The sequence below is a fragment of the Caretta caretta genome, chromosome 1 (assembly GCF_965140235.1).
Source record: "Caretta caretta isolate rCarCar2 chromosome 1, rCarCar1.hap1, whole genome shotgun sequence".
Lineage (NCBI taxonomy): Eukaryota > Metazoa > Chordata > Testudines > Cheloniidae > Caretta > Caretta caretta.
The window spans coordinates 12,732,155-12,755,742 of NC_134206.1; the positions used below are offsets into that span (position 1 = coordinate 12,732,155).

Here is a 23,588-nt window from a genome sequence, read left to right on the forward strand (position 1 = left end):
TCCCGCGGACCGTAGTTTGCCCACCTCTGCTCTAAGCCATGTATTCTGTGAGGGTTAGTGATTTAAGAACAAACTGCACAAGGCCAAGATGCAAACTTCCAAACTGCTCAATCCAAATAATTTGAACCATTAATCCATTGAAACTGGCCAGGGGGCTGGGGGGGGGGTCACCCACAACGATTTGATTCTACCCCTAAGATAATTGGTCTTTCCAGAAATGCAGATAACATGTCAGGGTCTTGGAGATGAGAGCAGGCTTCAGGTCTGGAGAATAAAAGTGTAAGTGCAAACAGTCAACAAAAGGGATTTTGTAACCTTTAACATCGGGCATTAGGCAGTCTCTAATATGACATTCACACTGCTGGGTGCCATGCAGGAATAAGCAATAGATATGGAAATCCTCAGTCCCTCACAAGCACTCAGGAATGGTCAAAGGCTCACAACGCAGCGATCAGATCTTCAAGTATGGGAGGGATCAGAATCCAAATTTCTTTCTTCACTACAAGCCCACATAGGAAACTCCCAGTGTTCTATATGAGAAGACAGAGAGGGAACTTTGTCAATGGAGACAATAGCCGACTGTAGGAGACGCAGTTCTTGTGTCCACTGACTTGTTCCACTGATGATGGACAAGGTCGTAGCTGATCACACTGGATTTCCAGTCTCACCAGCTCTGATTACTTGGATCCAGAGCATGTTTTTCTCACACACCTTGGCCCCTGAAATGAGGCGGATCAAATAGTTTGGTCCATAACTGGTGTGTCAAGTCATCCTAGCACCTAACAAGGAATTCACAAAAATTGTTTGTTTTTGTGGATTTTTTTAAATAAGAATTAAATGGAGGACATTTGTAACAATTCAAACTTCCTAAATATTGGAAGCCCTCTGTTGTGCTGTCTGACTTAGAGAGTTCCAGTTTCTATAACTCATTTGCAGCAAGTTCTAGTACTGACCCACCCTCTACTAGAATATGAGGTGTGAGCAACGGTTGGTATTTTCAAAGGCCCTAAAGCAGTTAAGCTGGGAATTGGGCACTCCCTCAGGCCCGTTTGAAAATGCCAGCCAAAATGCCCAATTTAACTGGCTACCCATGAATCGTATGGTACCCAAATTTACACTGGGCCCAGAAGGGTGAGTATTGGACAGTAGGTATCAGTGTTTAATACTAATATGCAGTGATGAGCTGCCAAAATCTTAACAACGGGTTCCCTCCTCACCCCACGAGGGGGTCGTTGCCCACCCCCGCCCCCCGGGACTCCTGCCCCATCCAACCCCCCGCGTTCCTTGCTGCCCCCCCCAACCCAATCCACCCCCCTCCCCTGTCCCCTGACTGCCCCCAGAACCGGGCAGGAGGGTCTTGTGGGCCACCGTAGTGGGTGCCCAGCCCACCCCTAAGAGCCAGAGGCACCTGCCGGGGGGCGAGGTGGGGAGTCCCAGCAGTGCTTACCTGGGGCAGCTCCCAGGAAGCATCCAGCAGGTCCCTCTGGCTCGTAGGGGCGGGAGAGCGTAGCTGGGGGGGAGCAGGGGGAGCAGCCGCTCCCCCCACTGATCACATCAAAAGTGGAGCCTTAGGCGCCGACTCACTGGGTGCTCCGGGGCTGGAGCACCCACGGGGAAAATTTGGTGGGTGCAGAGCACCCACCAGCAGCTCCCCGCGCCCGGCCCCAGCTCACCTCACCTCCACTCCTCCTCCTCCCTTGAACCCACCACCCCGCTCCGCTTCTCCGCCCCCTCCCCTGGCTTCCCACGAATCAGCTGTTCGGCGGGAAGCCAGGGAGGGCTGAGAAGCAGGCGGCAGCTTCCCGCTCAGGCCAAGGGTGGCGGAGATGAGCTGGGGTGGGGAGCAGTTCCCCTGCACCCCCCCCCCCCGGGTTACCTGCTGCGGCGCGGGCGGCCCTCCTCACCCCGCCCCCCCCAGCTCACCTCCGCCCCCCTGGGCCTGAGTGGGAAGCCGCGGCCTGCTTCTCAGCCTGCCCCAGCTTCCCGCGCAAACAGCTGATTCACAGGAAGCCTGGGGTGGGGGGCAGAGAAGCAGAGCGGGGCGGCGCATTCAGGAGAGGAGGCGGAGCAGAGGTGAGCCAGGGGTGGGGAGGGGAGCTGCCGATGGGTGCTCTGCACCCACTAAATTTTCCCCTTGGGTGCTCCAGGGCTGGAGCACCCATGGAGTCGGCGCCTAAGGCGCCACTTTTGGCCGGTTAAATTTAGAAGCCCTTTTAGAACCGGTTGTCCCTCGCAGAACAACCGGTTCTAAAAGGGCTTCTAAATTTAACAACCGGTTCTAGCGAACCAGTGCTCACCACTGCTAATATGCAACAAAAAAATTTGAGGGCTCCATACTGTCAAAGAAAAAGGAGACCTGTTAAACCTTTGAATAACAAGCTCAGGGTACAGCATGTACCTACTGCAGAGCTCAGCTTGCAGGAAGCTTTCGTATTGATGAGCTAACCTCGCTGTTCTTGATGTGCTGCCAGAAAGCCCCTGGTTTAGTGACTGCCGTTTTGTCACAGTTGACAATGCACTTGATTGCAGTATAAAAGACTCTTTAAGATCAAAGCCAGTGGTAGTCCTTATCAGCTTGCTTTGCATGTTTTCTAATGTCCTTTTCATGCAGGGCTTTGGAGCTGTGCTCCGGCTCCACTCCAGCTCCAGGCAAAAACCTGCAGCTCCACTGCTCCGGAGCTGCTCTGCGCTCCAGCTCCGGGCTCCGCTCCAAAGCCCTGTTTTCATCTGAGAACAAAGACTTTGGGACCTAAGTAGATACAAACACATGAAAAAAATGAACATGGAAATTCTTTCCAAAGTGTTCTGAATTTTTGTCTTTCAATTTTCAGTTCAATTCAATAACACTTGTATTGGCATGATAAGCTGTCCATATCTTGCCAGTATTTTCTCTGCCTTTCATACAAATCCCAGTAAGGCCATGCTCCATGGAGTAGATCTGAATAGCTCTCAGGAGCTCTGTCTGGAGTGGTAATGCCACTCTTGAAAGTCAAAGTCAATCCAACTATTTGTTTCTTATTATCAGAGACATAACTGTTAGTTCTCTGGTGTCTAAGAACCATGTCTAAGTGGATTTGTGGTTTTTTCTCAGTGTTTTTGGAGTCTGTTACTTGAAGGTCATAAAAGCTCATTTTGTTAGAGGTGTATCAGTGATGGCAGGCAACCTTAGGGGGTTTCCACTCAAGAGCTTCAAGACAGCCATATTAACCAAACATCATCACCCCTCCCGAATCATGCAGTGCCTCAAGCTTTGATCTGTTTGGGGGGTTTTGCAACTCTTCTGACTTTGACTTTGTACGGACGATGATGATCTAAACTGGGAGGAGTGGTAGATACGCTGGAGGGCAGGGATAGGATACAGAGGGACCTAGACAAATTGGAGGATTGGGGCAAAAGAAATCTGATGAGGTTCAATAAGGATAAGTGCAGGGTCCTGCACTTAGGACGGAAGAACCCACTGCACAGCTACAGACTAGGGACCGAATGGCTAGGCAGCAGTTCTGCGGAAAAGGACCTAGGGGTGACAGTGGACGAGAAGCTGGATATGAGCCAGCAGTGTGCCCTTGTTGCCAAGAAGGCCAATGGCATTTTGGGATGTATAAGTAGGGGCATAGCGAGCAGATCGAGGGATGTGATCGTCCCCCTCTATTCGACATTGGTGAGGCCTCATCTGGAGTACTGTGTCCAGTTTTGGGCCCCACACTACAAGAAGGATGTGGATAAATTGGAGAGAGTCCAGCGAAGGGCAACAAAAATGATTAGGGGTCTGGAACACATGAGTTATGAGGAGAGGCTGAGGAAACTGGGATTGTTTAGTCTGCAGAAGAGAAGAATGAGGGGGGATTTGATAGCTGCTTTCAACTACCTGAGAGGTGGTTCCAGAGAGGATGGTTCTACACTATTCTCAGTGGTGGAAGAGGACAGGACAAGGAGTAATGGTCTCAAGTTGCAATGGGGGAGGTTTAGGTTGGATATTAGGAAAAACTTTTTCACTAGGAGGGTGGTGAAACACTGGAATGCGTTGCCTAGGGAGGTGGTGGAATCTCCTTCCTTAGAAGTTTTTAAGGTCAGGCTTGACAAAGCCCTGGCTGGGATGATTTAATTGGGGATGGGTCCTGCTTTTGAGCAGGGGGTTGGACTAGATGACCTCCTGAGGTCTCTTCCAACCCTGATATTCTATGATTCTATGATCACCTTCCAAGTTACAAGGTGATCTACCAAAAGCTATTGTTTGAACTGAACCCTGTTTCCAAAGGGCATAATATGTTCTATAGCCAAAGCCAGTCTAAACAGGGTACTGAGGAACTGCCAATCCCCTCTACCTTCTGATAGGCACAATTAATTCTATCTCATACTCCATAGCACCTGCCGTATGAGCGTCTGGCTAACACTATGAATCACTAGCTGTGAGGTAGGCGAGAATTAACCTTTCCATTTTACAGATGAGGAAACTGAAGCACGGAGCAGTTGTGACTTGTGTGAGGTCACACAGGAAGTAGTGCCAAAGCCAGGCATAAAACTTAGCTCTACTGACTCCCAACCCGTCCTTTATCTGCAGACTGGCTTTCTCCTCAGCCCTGGCAGTCCTCTCACATGAGTTCACATTCTCTCCCGCACCTCTTCTCGAGAGCTGGAGTCTGATGCTTTCTAGATACATATTGTCAGTATTGCTCAAAAAGAAGAGGATGGCTGGGGGCTGTATATACGGCCTTAGCCTGCTGATGCTGCCTTGAAAATCCCTGGGATTATCCCTGCAAGACCATATGCCTAATATGTAGATCTGTGTAGGTCTCTCACCCATAGGCATAGTTTGACTTCTATATTTGGGGAGGCAGGCAGCTCCAGTCAGGCAATGGGGCTGTGTATGGGGATGTGGGCAGCAAATTCCTTGCCTGGCAGTTTGCAGAGGCCTGCCCGTCCTCCTTCACCCCCCCCCCACCCCCCCGCCCAAAAAACTACTTCCATGCTCTCTCCTTAAGAGACCATCAATCCTTGATAGGTAATTTTCTGGTTTTCCGTATCCGTTAGCCTCAGGAAACGTGACAAATCATGATATGAAATTCCTGGGTTTTTTTTCCTTTAAAAAAGTGACAGTTTTAATTTCACTATCAAGAAAGGGATACCGTGTTGTCACTGTCATTGACATTCCACTGTTCGTTGCTGTATAACACCTTTTCTTCTGTCTTCACTCAAGCTACACTTCTGATGAAGCAGGCCTGGCCACAGACATCCTCCTCTTGTGCCACAGAGGGTACCTTTCACCTCCCAGTGGACACTGGGACTGAGAACAGAACTTACCAAGCTTCATCTGCAGCATTCAGTAAATACATCTTTTCTTCTGGGGTTTTGCTTTGTTGTTTTGCTTCTGTTTAACTCCTCTCTCTCTCCAGTGGCTTGGGGGTTTATGTGGGACATTTGGTCTGTTGGCAATGTATTGGTTAACTTTGTGTCTGTTAAGGCTGCTTTGGGTATTGGGAGCCAAAAGAAGTAAATGATTATTAATAATACTGGGCTCAATAGCATTTACATACGTAGTTGGGAAGAACAATTCCCTTCCACTGCAGGAATTATTGGCTGAAATTCTATAGCAGGGGGTCACATTAAGGTGATCATAATGGTCCCTTCTGGACTTAAATCCTACTAATCTCTGAATGCCTTCTTGTCCTGAAGACAAGCTAAATATCACTGCCCCAAATAAATTTGCATCCATAAAAAATATGCCAAGAAGGAAAATATTTGTGCCTACTTGTGTTAATTAAAAAGAGATAAATATGGGGTTGAGTAGGAAAGCCTCTATGTTTAAATTGTATCCTTGATCACTGAGAAAAATTGAAATCATTTTCAGATATTATATAAATACTTTAGTGTATGATGCCCCTCCTCTTTAATGTGCAGAAATCTATTTAGTACAGGTTTGGCCAGATTACTGTACTTGGAATCTCTCTGGTCAAATAATGAATTCTACTTTGGTAATAAGCAACAGAACACATGCATATACACACAGTAATTAAGCAAAATAGTTTGTGTAGAGCGGAATCCAGGAGAAGAGAGGGTCACTTCATCTTTCATTCAAGAAGGCAACAGAAGCTGGTAATCCCAAAATAAAGATGATTTTCCAGGGATTCCAGTGAAACTCTCAGTAGGACTTTCCCATCGACTTTCCCGCTGTTAGGCTTACTAAGCCCCAGTTATCACAATACCCCAACTGATGGCTATGTATCCTTCTGTTGATAAGTTTCCTGTTTTGTTTTGTTTCAACTTGCAGGGCAACAGTTTTCCACTACACACTTCAACTACGGTCAATGTATGTATTTGTCACGAGGGTACCTTTGTTCCAGTGCAAATCCTTTAATTAACTAGGCAATTTTAAAGTTATACTGTGCATACTAAAAGCTCATGCAACAATTGCCATTTTAAATGCAAGCCATACGTGGTCCACAATCAGCCCCCAAAAGTCACTGCTCTTTACCTCTGAAGTGGCTGCACAGCTCTGTACTGATATAGAAGGACAGTAGTGAATACATCTGGTTTTTCTATTTGGTGATAACCCAACATCTGTCTGTGAAATATTATTTAGGTAGGAGCAACAGAAATCCTCAGATATGGAAAATTCTGCCTGTTTAGGATTTTTTTCTATCAGTCTAAAAGTTAATATGAAAAAATGTGTCTGCTATTCAATGCATTGTAGTACCGCAGAATCTACAAGGTTGAGATTCTACAAGGTTGAGATTCTACAAGGAATCTACAAGGTTGAGAATCCAGCATGGATTCACCAAGGGAAGATCATGCCTGACTAATCTAATCGCCTTCTATGATGAGATTACTGGTTCTGTGGATGAAGGGAAAGCAGTGGATGTATTGTTTCTTGACTTTAGCAAAGCTTTTGACACGGTCTCCCACAGTATTCTTGTCAGCAAGTTAAGGAAGTATGGGCTGGATGAATGCACTATAAGGTGGGTAGAAAGCTGGCTAGATTGTCGGGCTCAACGGGTAGTTATCAATGGCTCCATGTCTAGTTGGCAGCCGGTATCAAGTGGAGTGCCCCAAGGGTCGGTCCTGGGGCCGGTTTTGTTCAATATCTTCATAAATGATCTGGAGGATGGTGTGGATTGCACTCTCAGCAAATTTGCGGATGATACTAAACTGGGAGGAGTGGTAGATACGCTGGAGGGGAGGGATAGGATACAGAAGGACCTAGACAAATTGGAGGATTGGGCCAAAAGAAATCTGATGAGGTTCAATAAGGATAAGTGCAGAGTCCTGCACTTAGGACGGAAGAATCCAATGCACAGCTACAGACTAGGGACCGAATGGCTAGGCAGCAGTTCTGCGGAAAAGGACCTAGGGGTGACAGTGGACGAGAAGCTGGATATGAGTCAGCAGTGTGCCCTTGTTGCCAAGAAGGCCAATGGCATTTTGGGATGTATAAGTAGGGGCATAGCGAGCAGATCGAGGGACGTGATCGTTCCCCTCTATTCGACATTGGTGAGGCCTCATCTGGAGTACTGTGTCCAGTTTTGGGCCCCACACTTCAAGAAGGATGTGGATAAATTGGAGAGAGTCCAGCGAAGGGCAACAAAAATGATTAGGGGTCTGGAACACATGACTTATGAGGAGAGGCTGAGGGAGCTGGGATTGTTTAGCCTGCAGAAGAGAAGAATGAGGGGGGATTTGATAGCTGCTTTCAACTACCTGAAAGGGGGTTCCAAAGAGGATGGCTCTAGACTGTTCTCAATGGTATCAGATGACAGAACGAGGAGTAATGGTCTCAAGCTGCAGTGGGGGAGGTTTAGATTGGATATTAGGAAAAACTTTTTCACTAAGAGGGTGGTGAAACACTGGAATGCGTTACCTAGGGAGGTGGTAGAATCTCCTTCCTTAGAGGTTTTTAAGGTCAGGCTTGACAAAGCCCTGGCTGGGATGATTTAACTGGGAATTGGTCCTGCTCGAGCAGGGGGTTGGACTAGATGACCTTCTGGGGTCCCTTCCAACCCTTATATTCTATGATTCTATGATTTACAGGGTAGAGGGGATTTAGCCGCACATCTTCCACTAATCATAATGGAAGATGGATGACTAAGTGGCCTGTACTGCTTTTAGCAGTGTTGCAGCCATGTTGGTCCCAGGATATTAGAGAGAGAAGCTGGGTGAGGTAATATCTTTTACTGGACCAACTTCTGTTGGTGCTAGAGACAAGCTATTTTGCCTACACAGAGGTCGTCTTCGAAAATCTCAGCCTGCAGCCAAACACACTAAAGGATAAATAAACTTCCTTATTCATCCCAAGAAGATGCTAATAGTTAAATCCATAGGTGGTGTAATGGAGGCTGGGGGAGGCTAAGCCTCCCCAAACCTCGCACTGCTGGACGAGAGGGCAGTGCTGGATTTGGGGCCCAGAAATCTCCACCTCCCACAACCCCAGGGCTGCAGCAGGGGCACAGAGCTTTTCCGGTCTTGGGGCCACAGCAGTGGGGGGGGGGGAAGAAGCAAGAAGGGGGCGGGGCCGCAGTGGAAGGGGCAGAATGGGGACGGGGCTGTGGGCGGAATGGGGTAGGGCTGCAGGAGAAAGGGTGGAACTGGGGAATGGCTCCTAGCTCAGAGCTCCAGCCAGGGTCTCTGCTGCAGTCCTGGCTGAGAGCTCGACCCAGGCCAGGGCTGAGCTCTCAGCCCCCCTTCATCCCCCGTGGCCCGAACCGAGTTCTCAACCCCTCTTTCCCCCTCCTCCCCCCACACAACCCGACTGGGGCCACGGGGGGCTGAGAGCAGAGCAGGGGTGTGGCCTCAGCCGGAAGAGGCAGGGCAAGGGGTTAGCCTCCCCCAATTATCACAATTAGGCTTTAAAATGATCACAATTAGGCTTTAAAATTAACACTGTTCTAAACTCTGTTTCTAGAACTCTCAAACATCTTGCGTCATTAAAACTTGATTAAAGATTTTAATCCACAATCTAGAACAAATTGTTCTGTTTTAATTTTTTCCAATTAATAAATACATCAGATTTAGATTACATCTGTCTAGAGTACTGTGTCATCTATTTTTTATTTTGAAATAACAGCTAAATTATCAGTGAATCAGGAATCCTAAAACTCTGGCAAGTTTGAGTTATTACAGATCATAGCAGTAAAAACATGCAACACTTAGCATTTCTACTTCCTGTAAATCCACATATAAATTTAATCAGGAATGAGATCTGATGCCAACTAATCACAATCTAGTAGGTCTTTGTTAAACTGATTAAAAGAATCTAGGCCAAAAGCAGAGAGAATGCTATTGTGGAGGAGAATGGGGTTGTTGAGTAAAACCTTTGTAAATGGATTTGCTGTGTACTTAAAGAATTCTACCAGCCTTTAAAATAGCAGTTCCTGCCCCTTCCACTGATGTGGTGAATGTGAATGTGGAGGTGAATGGAAAGGTCGTTGCTTTAATTGGGCTTTTAAATGATTACGCATTTAGCAATATCACTTTAAAGCTTTTTTCAATCTCACTTCCCCAGTTTTAGTTTAGTTCCCATTGCTAGGCTAACCATGACCTGGCAGCATTTGGTAGGTCAATGTCTGTGATCCTTAATTGTGATGCTAGATGCAGAACTAAAACATTAGCTACATGGAAAGTGGCCCACTTTATTGTAAAAGCCAGCACTGCTGGCTCTTGGCACTTTTAAGCTGGAGGGCATTGGCTATGGAAACACAGGAGGTTCTTCCTTTAGGCTGTTAGATTGTCTGTGTGAAATGAATGGGTTGTTTCAGTCCACTTCCTAGAGGGTAAGTGACACCCCACAATTTGTATAATATTAGCAGTGTTGTAGCCATGTTGGTCCCAGGATATTAGAGAGACTTGGTGGGTGAGGTTATATCTTTTATTGGAGAGCTTCTGTTGATGAGAGAGACAAGCTTTCTAGCTTACACAGAGTTCTTCTTCAGGTCTGGGAAACTTACTCAGGGCATGTCTACTCTTAAAATGCTGCATCCGCACCACTGCGCTGCTGTAGCTCTTTAATGAAGATGCTCTACGCCGATGGGAGAGAGCTGTCCTCTCAGCATAGTTAATCCACCTCCATAAGATGCAGCAGCTGTGTGGAGGGGAGAAGCTCACCCATCAGCGTAGAGCTGTCTACACTGGGGATTAGGTCGGTACAACTAACGTCACTCAGGGATGTGGATTTTTCACACAGGAGCGCAGAGGTGACGCGTGGGGGGGGAGACATGGGGTCATGTGCATCCCCAGATTTCTGCGAGTGCTGAGCTGTTCTCCTCCTGCTGCGCCTCCCGCCCAACATGTTTCTGGCTTGCTCGGCCCCTCTCCCTGGCAGCCGGGCCCAGGACAGAGCCACTTCTCATACTGGGTGAGGGTGGCCTAAGGTGGCCACGTGCCCGTTCTTGACTGGAAAGTTCAGTCAAAAAGGGAACCTGGCAATATCCGGTCAGATCTACTGAGTGGACACCCAAAGTACGGTTACTGCAGGGAGGCAGGGAGCCGCTGGGTCATCACCTATTCAGACGGGGCTGCCTCCTGCCTGGCAGGCAGGCTGCAGCTCCCAGCCTTGACTCTGCAGGCGAATCCCTCCTGACCTGGGCAGGAGGGGTGTGAGGGGAAAAACAGTGAGCGACAGTGGGGAGGTGGGAAGAGGAGTGGACAGGGGCAGGCCCTCGGGGGAGAGGCGGGGCAGTGGAGGTTCCGGCACTCCTGCCTGAGTGCCCGTTTTTTAAATATTATCAAGTTGACAACCCTAGGGTGGCCGCTTTGGGTTGCTGCCTCTGTGCAGTGCAGCAGCTGCCTGAGAGACAGCCTGGCTGAGGAGGCGGCGGTGGCCCACCCCCTCCGCTCCCAACCTGGGCCTGGCTGCCAGGAAGTGGGACCAAGCGAGCCAGAAACGTGGTGGTGGGGAGGAGTTCTGGCTTACTCCGCCCCTGTGCCCCGCAGTTGAGCCTGGGTGGGGAGTGGAGGGGGCGGGCCACCGCCACCTCCCCCAGCCAGGCTCTCGCAGGCACAGAGGCAGTGACCCTGAGTGGCCATTCTCAGCTAGTGTGAGAAGAGGGTCCATCCTGCCCACTCCGCTCCCTGCCCGAGCCCATCTGCCAGGGACAGGGGCGGAAAAAGCCAAAAACGTGCCAGAGGGGGAGGTGCAGCAGGAGAAGGACAGAGCCCTCTGCCCGCAGGTAACTCTGTCGGGGAGAGTGCGGCAGCCCCAGGCTAGGCGCAGGATGTGGGGGTCGCTGGAGGGGGTGCCAGGAGCAAGTTCCCTGGCCTCTGCTCAGCCTGAGTTTGGGGCATTACCCATGTCCTTCCCCCTGCTGAGGTGTCCATGAGGGTATGGGATCTCTGGGGAGACATTGTGGTGCTGAGAGTCCCCTGGGGCCAGGCCCAGCCCAGAAGCATGAGCTCCCCACTTCTGTGGCCTCAGCCCCCCAGGAGCCTGCAGGATTGGCTGCCCTGGCCCAGGGAGGTGGGGCAGACCTGTGCCCCCTCTTTACCTTGTGTCGTTTCTCCCCCCCCCCACCCCCTCGTATCAGCAGGCACGAGTTGTCTCTGGCTGAGCAATGTAGTTATACTGGTGCAGGTCTGTAGTGTAGACCTGACCTCAGAGTGTCACAATTAGCACCTTTAATGGTCGTGTCAGCAAAGACTGAGGCCTGGCTACGCTCTCAGCGCTGCAGTGGCGATGCTTCACCGCTGTCGCACTTAGTGAAGATGCTGCCTGCACTGACGAGAGAGCTTCTCCTGTTGGCCGAGGCACTCCACCTCCTTGAGAGGAGGTAGCTGTGTCAACAAGGGAAATTCTCCCATTCCCATAGCACTCTCTCCATGGGGGTTTAGATCAGTATAACTACGTCACTCAGGGGGGTGATTATACAGACGTAAGTTTGTAGTGTAGACCAGGGCTGAGAATTGAATGGGCCCTGATGACTGAGGGCTGGTCTACACTGAAAAGTTACATCGGCATGGCTACTTCTCTCCAGACCCTTGGGAGACCGAGTTAAACCGACCTAAGACCCAGTGTAGATGGTGCCAGGTCAATGGAAGAATTCTTCCGTCTTTCTAGGCCTGGTCTACATTTAGGTTGACCCAGTGTGTGAAAAATCCACACCCCTGAATAGTGTTGTTAAGCCAACCTAACCCCTGGTGTGGACAGCACTAGGTCAATGGAAGAATCCTTAATTCGACCCACCGCCTCTTGGGGAAGTGGATTAACTTGATTAACCCCCAACAAGAGGGTTCTTCCATCGGCATAGGTAGTATCTACATGGAAGGGATGCAGCTATGCCACTGTAGCATTTCAACTGTAGACAAGCCCCTAGCTACCGCCTCTTGGGAGGTGGATTAACTATGCTGTTAGGAGAACCCCTCGCAACACTGTAGTATGCGTCTACACTGAAATGCTCCATTGGCACAGCTGTAGCGCTGCAGGTGTACTACTGTAGCATTTTAAGTGCAGGCATAGCTTGAAACTCCCCCTTCATCCCTAGCAATGGTCCCTCGAAGCCAGAGCTATGGCACATTACCAGAGAAAGAACAGATGAGGATTACTCTGTCATTTACAAATCGTACCTGCGTATTCCCTTTCCATGCTTCCATCTTAGCTTTAAGAAGTTTTTACTCCCACATACACACATTACTGTAGGTCAGAGAAAAGGTAGGTTATGGATATTCTGCCATTTATTAACATGTTTGTTCCAAACTGCAGGAATCAGAAAGCATTTAGAGGCTGTTTGCTAGTCCCATCCAGTGTGCTATTATCTACAAGCTGTTTTAGGCTTGTGAGGATAAGATGGAATATTAAAGGCATTGAAATCTTGTCCTTCATTAATTGCTGTCCTGAACATTGGCAGATTAAATTTTCATTGTGTCAGAATTTTTTGATGTGTAATCACTTTTTAAGAGGCTCCACTTTTCCACTGTTTTGAAACTGTGCTGTAGCTCATCAGTCTTCTGTGTTAGATTATCTGGTTTTGATGTTGCGCAGGCTTCATAAATACGATTTCTAACGTTCACAAAAATGAGAGGCAGTCCAGTGAGAGGCAGGCACTGGGGCTGTCTTTTCACATACACCTCAGTCCTCATTTGCAGTACCTTCTTGTTCATCTGATTTTCCAATTCCCCTGCACAGTTCTGTTTACCATTCTGACCTGCAAGCACTCCTCTTTATTCTAGTCCTTAGCTACACCTCAGCATAGACTAAATGTAATGCAGACCTTTGTGGTGGTTTTGTGAGATGAACACATTTCCATGGATGATATTAATACTCTCCAACTCAATTTGTGACCTAAGTCGAGTTTGTACTGAGGCGAAAGGCTAGAGCGCATAGAGACATATTAGTCTGCCTTAAAAAGAACTTAAAGCACAGCTGTAAGGTTTTCTAGCATTCCCCCACTAATTTACCATTAAGTACAAATGATTCAGTCAAAACTTCATACACATGACCTTCATTGTAAGTGTCTGTGTAACCCTTTAACTTGAAAGAGAGAAAATCAACATAGAATTCAGGTACCCTTACATCCTTTTTTTACAGGAATCCAATAATTTCCTCTGTCCTGGCTATTTTCAGTAGTTCTTTATATATCTCAGAACTTTGTTTACTTTTTTTTTTTTTTACATTACTGTTCTACACTGTAAGGCAAAGGGCATTTTTACACAAGAATTGGCATGGCAAGTGAGAGGGGTGGGCAGGATCTTGTGCTCAGCATGGAGGCCAGCTCAGCTGGGGCACACTGCTATCAAAGTGAAGTTTGAGAAGAGATGGGGGTAGAGGATCCACTGCTATATGTATCCAAGTCTAGCCTTTCAACTGAAATGACTGAGATCTCAGCATACTCCTTCAAAGAGAGAAAATCAGTCTTTGGAATCCATGCTTCCAGTGCTGGTTGAGAATGTTTTTGTTAGGCAAGTGTCATCTCTTGCCATATGACAAATTTCCAGACTTCAATATGGCCAACTTCGAACATTCAAAAATGCGAGTCGGGGCCTCCAAAACCAGGTGGTTTTTAAAAGAATGTGTGGGACATTTTTATTTCCCTTCTGGTATCTGAGCCTTTAAGTTTCAGAGGGGTAGCCGTGTTAGTCTGTATCAACAAAAACAACAAAGAGTCTTTGTGGCACCTTAGAGACTAACAAATTTATTTGGGCATAAGCTTTCATGGGCTAGAATCTACTTCATCAGATGCATGGAGTGGAAAATACAGGAGCAGGTATAAATACATGAAGAGATGGGAGTTGCCTTACCAAGTGGGAGGTCAGTGCTAATGAGCCAATTCAATTAACAGTAGGATACCAAGGGAGGAAAAATAACTTTTGTAGTGGTAATGATAATGGCCCATTTCAAACAGTTGACAAGAAGGTTTGAGTAACAGTAGGGGGAAATTAGTATGGGGGAAATTAGGTTTAGGTTTTGTAATGACCCAACCACTCCCAGTCTTTCAGGCCTAATGTGGTGGTGTCCAGTTTGCAAATTAATTCCAGGTCTGCAGTTTCACATTGGAGTTTGTTTTTGAATTTTTTTTTTTTGTTAAAGAATTGCCACTTTTAGGTCTGTTATTGAGTGACCAGGGAAATTGAAGTGTTCTCCTACTGGTTTTTGCATGTTATAATTCCTGATGTCAGATTTGTGTCCATTTATTCTTTTGCATAGAGATGGTCCGGTTTGGCCAATGTACATGGCAGAGGGGTGTTGCTGGCATATGATGGTATATATCACATTGGTAAATGTGCAGGTGAATGAGTCCCTGATGGCGTGGCTGATGCGGTTAGGTCCTATGATGGATTTTCCTCCTATATTTTCCACTCCATGCATCTGATGAAGTGGGTTCTAGCCCATGAAAGCTTATGTTCAAATAAATTTGTTAGTCTCTAAGGTGCCATAAGGACTCCTCGTTGTTTGAGCCTTTAAGGTTCACGTTTGCCAGCTTTTCTCTGCAACCACAAGGGATGGAAACTGACTCTTTTTAAAAAGGAAAGCTGAGATTGTCATGTGATCCCAGGAGCGAGGCATTTGAGGAAAAATTGCCAAGTCTCTTGAGACTAATTGACAACGCTGAGTCCTCCTGTAGTCTAAGGTCAATAATTCATATATGGTGTGCAGTAGCAGAATTTAGAAAAGTCAGTCTGCCTGCCATTGTTGATAGTATCCAGGTGGAAACTCGGCTGATACAGTCATGCTTTCTTCCCCTCTCCCAGGAAAGTGTAAATGTTTCTTCCGCATATTTGTCTAAAAAAACTGTTGCTTCTTTGAAAAGTTTCTTTAGTTCATTACCCATCAGCCCAACAACTTTTTAACTCTGGAACACATGTGAATGGCTCATAGGACAAAGGATTGGCATTTATTATAAATAGTAAATTAACCATGTGTTCCTTGTGTTGAAATGTAATGTGGCACCGCTTTCAGTAAAGTGTATTTCTGAACCGCCAAGGTTGCAGCTAATTATCCTTGTTAAGAGCAGAATTTGACAAAGCCGGAGTGTCTCTGCTTTTTTTAAATGGACAGGAGATTAAAATGATTTATTGTGTCACTGATCTAAAATTAGTGGATCGTATGCTGAATTGATAAGCGGTGCACTTTCTACAAAGGGATATTTCCCAGTGAGGCAATGGAGAAATCCACCCTTGATCACCCAGACTTTACCCTCCAAAAGCTGGGTTCTTCGTAGCTTCTCAGAAGCTTTGAGGGCTGCACTGAAGTTTCATAAAGCACAAGAGGCTGCAACTGCTATAGTCATGTCAGGTGCATCCCTTTGAGGCTTCAATGGTGGCGCATTGCATGCTGGGACGAGTAGTCTTTGTGAGCCACACCTCTGTCTGAAATATGCAGGTAACCACAAGACACACTGTTAAACTCAGTTAAACACAGCATGACAGACACATATGAGCCACTTCTGTCCTAGAACACAGATATGGGCCCCATTTTTCCTGCTTTATGTCATGCTGGTGGGACAAAGCAGGTAGAAAGCTGACTTACCTGGCTGGTTGGGGAATCCCCAGAGGGTGTAAAAACCGCTTGAGGAGGGGAGATACAGAGTAGGTGCTGTTCTCCTGGGGTTCTAGTAAAACTGGGCCCAACCCTGTTATCATCTGTCCATGACAGAGGGGCTTCTTTCTGAAGGAGGGCAGAACCTATAAACCTCCCTGTGGAGATTTTACTCTGATTTTCCTAACAGCTCCACTGGATCCAGTGTTTGTCTGCACATAAAAGAATTGATGCTTCTTTTAAGAAGTGTCTTTCATCCTTCAGTGATTGCAGCACTACTGAAGAAATGTTTTGTTCCTGGCCCTCCCTCTCTCTGAAGGGTCCTGCCGGCTGTGGGACCAATGCAGTTCAGCGTCAGGGGACAGGATTGCAGCACCCCATATGGGGGAGTCTACACACCATGTGCCCAGGTGGAACCTAGCTCCATGTGGGCTCACTGTTCCCCGGGGGCGTGGGGAGTGCTCGGTCAGAGCATGCACAGCTATTCAGATCAGTTAGCTATCGGCACCTGGTAGAATGATGGGCAACAGTGTTAAATTGCCATTGCAGCCCTGAGGATGCCGTCCTGTTTGTGGAGTGGGTCCAAAACCACTCTGCTGCATGAGGAGAGACGTTTCCATCCCATGCTTTCTCAAGACAGCCCTGTGCCAAGCCTCGTTATTCTGGTTTGATGCGTAAAATAGGATTTGCCTCTGTAAGAGGAGGGGTAAGGTTCCCTTTTCTGGACTCCAGCCGCACACAAGGAGCAAGTGGCTGTGTTTCTTAATAGCAACAGAGCTGGCTCACTGCTTTTGTCAATAATGCAAATGGACGGCAGGGAGCAGGGCTGGTACAAAAGGTATTTGAGAAACACCCTATGAAATAAGGTGACCTTTGTAGATACACTACCCGTTTAGTCACCTTAAACAAGCCCAAAAATCCCCTATTATGATCTGTCATATATGGGGGAATCAGCAACTTCAGCTTAGCTGGAAGTCAGCACTTTTCCATATTTGTCAGGAGCAGCTGCTTACATTTCAGGTCTTTGTTTAAAATGGGCTTCTGTTAATTGCAGACTTAAAGGGGAGAATAAGGCAATTGTGACACTGATGGGATTCAACAGTGCTTCAGTTGCAAGATAAGGAAAACAAATTATTTAGTGTACAGTCTTGTCCTGCCAAATCTGTGCAGCTAGAAACATAAAAATAAGTTATGCCATGGATAGATGCTAATTATAACGGTGCGTCAGCTGCATAGAGCAGACAGAGCTGCATACAGACTCGTCAGCAAGCCAGTTGTCATTGAGAGCTTGCTCCTCCTGCCATTGAAGTCAGTAAGAGCTTTGCCTTTGACTTCAGTGGGTATGTCTACTCTGATTACAAACCCACAGCTGGTCCATGCCTGCTGACTCAGGCTTGCAGCGCTGTTTCATTGCAGCGTAGAGGTCTGGGCTTGGGTGAGGTGTGAGGGTCCCAGATCTCAGGCTGCAGCCCAAGCCCAGAAGTCTACACTGCAATGAAAGAGACCCGCAAGCCAGAGTCAGCTGGCACAGGCCAGCCGCGGGTTTGTAATCACAGTGTAGATATAGACCAGTGTAAGCAGCATTGGGCCCTTCTTACTTATTGTTGCACACTTCACATGCTGTGTTGATAGGTGACAATAGTTGTGGCCTCCAATTTGCATTGGATTCCTAAGTGTTTTATTCCTACATTTGAATTATGAAATCACCAGCACCTACTACTGCAGGTGATTTTATTATATTATAAAATGCCTTTTAAAAAAAAACCCACACAGCTCGATCCATGAAGTTAAATCAGCACACTATTCATGTGGACATTGTGCATATTTCTGGCATCGGGGCTCATCAGGAAGAGCAGTCATACTCTTGCACTTCTGTAGCATCCTTCATGCCAAGCTCTCCCAAGTGCTTTGCAAACATAAGGCCTGATCTTGAATCAGTGGGAGCTGAGGGTTCGGCATCTCTTAGATGTTCAGGACCTTAGTCGATTGGGCCCATTGTACGCATTGTTCAATTGCCCTGTGAGACAGGGAGCACTGTGATCACTTGACAGATCGGGAAACCATCCATGGAAACTTCTGGCCCAGTCTGTTGATTTTAGGTGCTAAAAGGCTCCTCGTCACTCTAATGTCTAAGCAGTTATTTGGGTTCATATAGTATCATCCACGGAAGACCTTGTGCTGCACCCTGCTGTTTGCCTTCCCCTGCTTCTACAAAGCTTTGCTTGCTATTTTTGTTATGATGTATGAGTATTAGTAGTCAGGTTACAGCTGGAAGTGTGCGAACCCACTTCCGTTTGCACAGTCTAGCTCTAACATCTAATGTTGAACAGGATATTTTTCTCTGAGTAACATGTTGTGAACCTAGATTAGAGTATGTTACCTAATGGGAACAGTCTGTAGCATAGTTTGATTAGCACACTTGTCAGAATAAGATCTCTGTCTGTACTGCTAGGTTTAAACACTGCTATGTAGTCACAGCCTGGGTTCACCTTGAGCTTCTAAATCTTAATGAAGATGAATGGTTAGAGCAGTGGGTTCATAACAGCTTTCAGACATCTTAATTGTTCACATTGAAAGGTTCAGCGCTAGGGAAGGACAAGAGAGATTCAGCCCTTCCTCTCCAGCAGAGTTATCACAAGCTTTCCAGACACTCGTAGGTGGCATAAACACTTAAAAATAGTCTCGTGCAATCTAGAATCCCCAACAATTATATTACTGATGTAACCATCCAGCAGACAATGAGAGAGGACAAAAGCTCCCAGATTGGGGAGAAAATTACTTGAAATATACATATTGTCTTGAAGGACATTTTGAGTTCTGACGCAATCCCTCAAGTCATGCCGGGTTTTTTTAACCCTGTGAGTAGTGGTATTTCCCAGGGTGACACCACATAAGTTTTTGTGTCTTCATAAGCATTCAACTGTTTGGACAGTTGTGGATATGTTACAGACACATTTTTCAGATACTAATCTGCATCCTCTCCCTCAGCCAAGGAAAGAAAAATCCCACAAGGACTTAAGCTGCCATACAGAGAGGTGAACTCATACAGTGAGGTATACTGTACATCTTCAGGCCCCAGATTTGGTGATCTGGCCCCGTGTTTTGAAATGTATTGTTCTAAGGACCCATAATGGGTTCACGTTTGAGAACTGTTCTGAAATCCTTATATGGCATCATATCCAGACTCAAACAAGTTAATAAAAATGACATGGTGGTTAAAAAAATCAAAGTCTGACCCTAGCCATGTCTCCCCTAATGGGACAGCAGTGTATAGTCAACAGTGTAACATCTCCTTTAGACTTGTACACCCTTTGGGCCAGCGCTGTCATTTATTGTGTTTCTGCCAGGCACAATGGTGACCCTGACTGGGCTGAAGCTTCTGGATCAGAAACATTTAATAATAACAGGGAGACATGCCTTTAATATGTAGCTCATGTACCTTCCTCCACCATGGTCCCAGAAACAGGGTATTGTTCCCTGCAGTCAGCGGGAAGAGGCGGACCTCCAGCTGACATTTTGATGATGTGATCCCAAAGCAGTGGCTGGGCAGTCAGTAGATCTGTCAGTCTCCAGCCAGGAACCAGCATTGCTATGTTGCTTCCCAAACTGACTCAGAGTGAGTAGTTTTACCTCAGCTGTCCTGACCATTGGTGCAGTCTTTCCATGCCAAGTGCCCCCAAAGAAATGGCATTGAGAGATGGAACCTATTGTAATTATTTAGTAACTGTATCACAGTAACACCCTGAAGCTCCAGTCAGGATCAGGGCCCCATTGTGCTGGATGTTAGACAGGATCCCTACCCCAAAGAGCATTTAGGTTTATTGTGGCCTCATATAGCTCAAACAGCTGCAGATCACACTGTGTTCCATCACTCAGAGGCCCCTCCCCCCCCAATTCTTTGTTGATATGGAAATTGTCCTTCATGCTGAGCCAATGATTTGCTCTAGACTCCTAATGAGTGGCTTCTGCATCCATAGGACCACTGGTGGCTGTGTATCTTTTATGGCACGCTAAACGTGGAGTGAAAATGGTGTTCTCAGCATGGTTTAAATTGCTAATGCGCTATGTCAGCCTGCTCAGCTGTTGTCTCCCATAAGCTTAAATCATGGCACTAATGCAGGCTGTTTTTGTTTTTAACAGGGTACACCGCTGGGACTCCATACAAGGTCCCACCTACCCAGAGTAACAGTGCACCACCTCCCTATTCTCCATCTCCAAATCCGTACCAAACTGCTATGTACCCCATCAGAAGTGCCTATCCACAGCAGAATCTGTATGCCCAGGTACGTGTCTAGCAAATTACTGAAAAAAAAGCAGTAAAAGCTTGTGTATCATCCAAATAGCTGAGAACATATTACTGGTGTAAGATACTATGTTTCAGACTACGTTAATTCACCTATTTCTATCTTGTATCTACACCATCTGTGCAAACTTCAAATCACATCCTGTAAGCTTGGACCTGGTCAGTATGTGGATGGGAGACCTCCACGAAAAGTCTTCTGTAGGTGTTGGAGGAAGTGATGCTGGTCGTGCTGCCTATCAGAGTGGACCTACCTCTGAATGATAGCTGATGGTGTTGTCTTTTACACTTGTGTAGCTTGTCATGTCAGTGAATTGGATTGAACTGCTCTGTGGTGCGCTCTGCTCTGGATCAGTACTAAACCAAGCCGCTCTAATGCAAAGAAGCATTAAGCTGCTGGAGGATGCTGTCTTTTGGATGAGATCTTTACCACTTGTGCTCATTGGCCCTGTGGGGCTTTTAGTTAGCGTTAAAGGTGTTCACTAATGCTGCATGCATCTTGCAGGCTTTGGTTTGAATGGTCCCTAAGAACCAAACCCAACATGCTGCTGCACAAGGAGCAGCAACAAATCAACTCTTGACAATTCACTTTCAAGGAGTCTCCCCCCTTTTCCCCAGAAACCTTTGTCTCTTGTTCAGTCACCGGCCTTTCTCGGCAGTCCCTGGCACACCCTGCTTCAGTGTTAGACGTGCTCCAGGGAGCTGTGGCTTTACTCCTCTTTTTTCCTTGGGCTGTGTATTTCCTCTGTGGCTCTCCGCAATTATCAGAGCATGGCAGCTTCCTCAGTCCCTGTGCGGATTCTTCTGGGGGTGCCAGACAACACTGCTGCCTCTGTGCTCCTACAAGGGACTTCAGGGAGCGAAGATGTGGCATGGCCTCCTCTCAACAGACCAGTGTAGACTGTAAAATGTTCTAACTCCTGCTGCCATCTGCTGTGTTACTGACACGCCATAACCCTGGTTGTGCCCCATAATGAAGCATATGGTGCATCCCTTAACTCTTTGTGTAAGATTGCTGAGGTCCAACAACTGTAGACTAGGGATGGGTGTTTCTGGGCAGCTCCAGTTAAAGGTCTATCTGTCTATCAAAGGGTTTTCTTCACTGCCTTATTATTGCTGTAGTTTTTGAGCACGGTTGAGCAACACTTGACCCTACTCAGAATCACAGCAGCTGGCAGCAGGACAGGGGCTGTTGGTTCTTGGTGGGCTCAAAGCTGGGCAAAGGAAAGTATTCTGTTCTGTGGAGGATTTCACTTTGTCAAAATTTGGGTTTGTTCCAATTCACAACGAAAATCCTAAATTTTGAATTTTTCCATGAAGTGACCTGGGGACCCTGGAAGCCCTCTGGTCTCTGACTCAGAGGCAGTTCACCAGGTGTGCATCCAAGGAGCCAGGAGGACCAACTGTCAAGAAACCAGGCAGATTTTGAAAACTGTCCTGCATGCTTCCTGGGGCAGCTTCGTCGAAATCGTACGATCTCCTCAGAACATTTCCATTTCAACCAACTGGCTAATTCCAACAAAAAAAAAGTGTTGGAATTTTCTGACCAGCTGTCATGAGACTCCTCTCTGTCAAAGGTGCTTGTCACCATTGTGTCTAAGCTCCTCTCCTCAAATTGCTTTCTGGCCTTTAAGTACAGAGGGCTGGAGAATGATGGCCTCTCTGAATGCAGTGAAGCCCTGACCACCCCACTCTGCCCCCAGAAAAGATGTAATAGTAAGTAGGGGGCAGGACCTCAGGGACAGCTAGGTGCTGTACAAACCTTATCAGCACACATGTGCTAAACTTCTTTTCAGTATGTTAGACCAAGGCTGCTCATCTGTTTGCCGAGCTGTAGAGTGCTCCAGATTTTCTCCCATCACCAAATACCAACACGTATTACAGTAGAAATGGGGTCTTTATTACTCTGCCCTATAAAGGAGCTGGGGCCATTTGCTGGTTTCTAAAATGCTGTAACTGCAATAGAGCAGCTGGCTAGGATGGAGGAAGAATTTGTGCAGGGTGAAGATGAAAAATGGGGGAAAGTCGTATGTCTCAGTATTTGTAGTATAAGACATACAGGACTTGATCAAATGCCAAGTCAATGGTTACACTCCCATCAGGCTGTACGTCCAGAACATGTCTGACTTCCAGGTTCTCCAGTTCCAAGGCTGTGTGTGCTAGCCTTTTGTTTCTGATCTTCCCCACCATTGCTAGCTCCAGGTCAGTTCCAAGAGGGGTGGTAATGGTGGGAGCATCAGTGTATATGGGGCCAGGCTGAGGCTACCCAACCCAGAAGCACACACATTGGTGACCTTTGGACCTTGTCTACCCTAGTGCCTCCACCCTCGCTATCTCCCGGAGAGCTGCCTTGGGGGCACATTTTTCAGAACAAAGCCTGTGTAGACAAGACACAAACACTCCCCCCGCCCCCCCCCCCCCGTTTTTTTTATGGAACTCAAATAAACTCCTCCATGTTCATTCAGTACTACTGCATCCACATATGCATCCAGACTGGGATTTTCCAACGTGACTAGTGATTTTATGGGCCTGACTTCAGTCACCTTAAAGGGGCCTGATAGAAAGTGCTTATCACCCACCCTCGGAAAATCAAGTTGGGCACCCAAAGTTACTAGCCACTTTGGGAAATCTGGTGCTTGACAACCTCCCATAGTGTTTGTATGTCACTTAGTGAAACTGGGGCATCTTCTCTTCTCATTTTTTACATCCTAACATTTCATTTCTTCATGCTGACTTTTACATAAGCCATTTTAGACATATCTCCCTGTCCCCCTGTTATTCTCCTTGGCCTTGTGACCCCCTGCTCCCAACTGTGTATCATCCTCACATGAATACCACTATCCTACATCCACTCTTCCTGCTTACTGATATGCAAAGAACAACATTTCTCCCAACACTCAGCCTGTAGCACGACACCAATGACATCCCTATCTGCCAAATTGCTTCTGTACGCAGACTTACCCTCTGTAAGCTGTATTCAATCCAGTGACTCAGTACTAATGTACTGACCTTAAAGTGTAATCATCTCTGTATGGCATGCATTAAATCCATGGATTGTACTCAGTCCCTTTTACAGTGAAGAAGGACGTTTTTGTTAAGGTGTTCTGCAAGGGGAGTGGGGAAATGGGAGCGTGTCTCCTCTTTTGTGTTTTTGATATATGAAGCTCACCTCAAAGGTTGCGGGATTTTTTGTGTTGTTTTTTTTAAATCTACTTGATTTTTTGCATTAGAAACTTAGATCTTACCTACCCTGGAAGGCTGTACGGAGATGGGCAAACTAGTGGGATTATGATATCATACAAGGCTGAAAGTCAAACAGTTGAGAAAGGAAAG

At 46.9% G+C, this 23,588-nt stretch overlaps 1 protein-coding gene across 13 annotated transcripts in view; it reads left to right on the forward strand.

Annotated features, from left to right (window-relative positions):
* Positions 1-23,588, forward strand: part of FAM168A (family with sequence similarity 168 member A) — a 364,217-nt gene that overhangs the window by 327,001 nt on the left and 13,628 nt on the right. For 6 of the 13 annotated variants that reach the window (XM_075125991.1, XM_075125994.1, XM_048839574.2 and 3 more), the window contains 3 exons: positions 5,195-5,320; positions 6,266-6,304; positions 20,096-20,238. In XM_075125991.1, coding sequence (XP_074982092.1) covers positions 5,195-5,320; positions 6,266-6,304; positions 20,096-20,238 — 308 coding nt within the window. The remainder of the gene's footprint in view (positions 1-5,194; positions 5,321-6,265; positions 6,305-20,095; positions 20,239-23,588) is intronic. The other 7 variants (XM_075125996.1, XM_075125998.1, XM_048839556.2 and 4 more) reach the window with 2 other exon arrangements.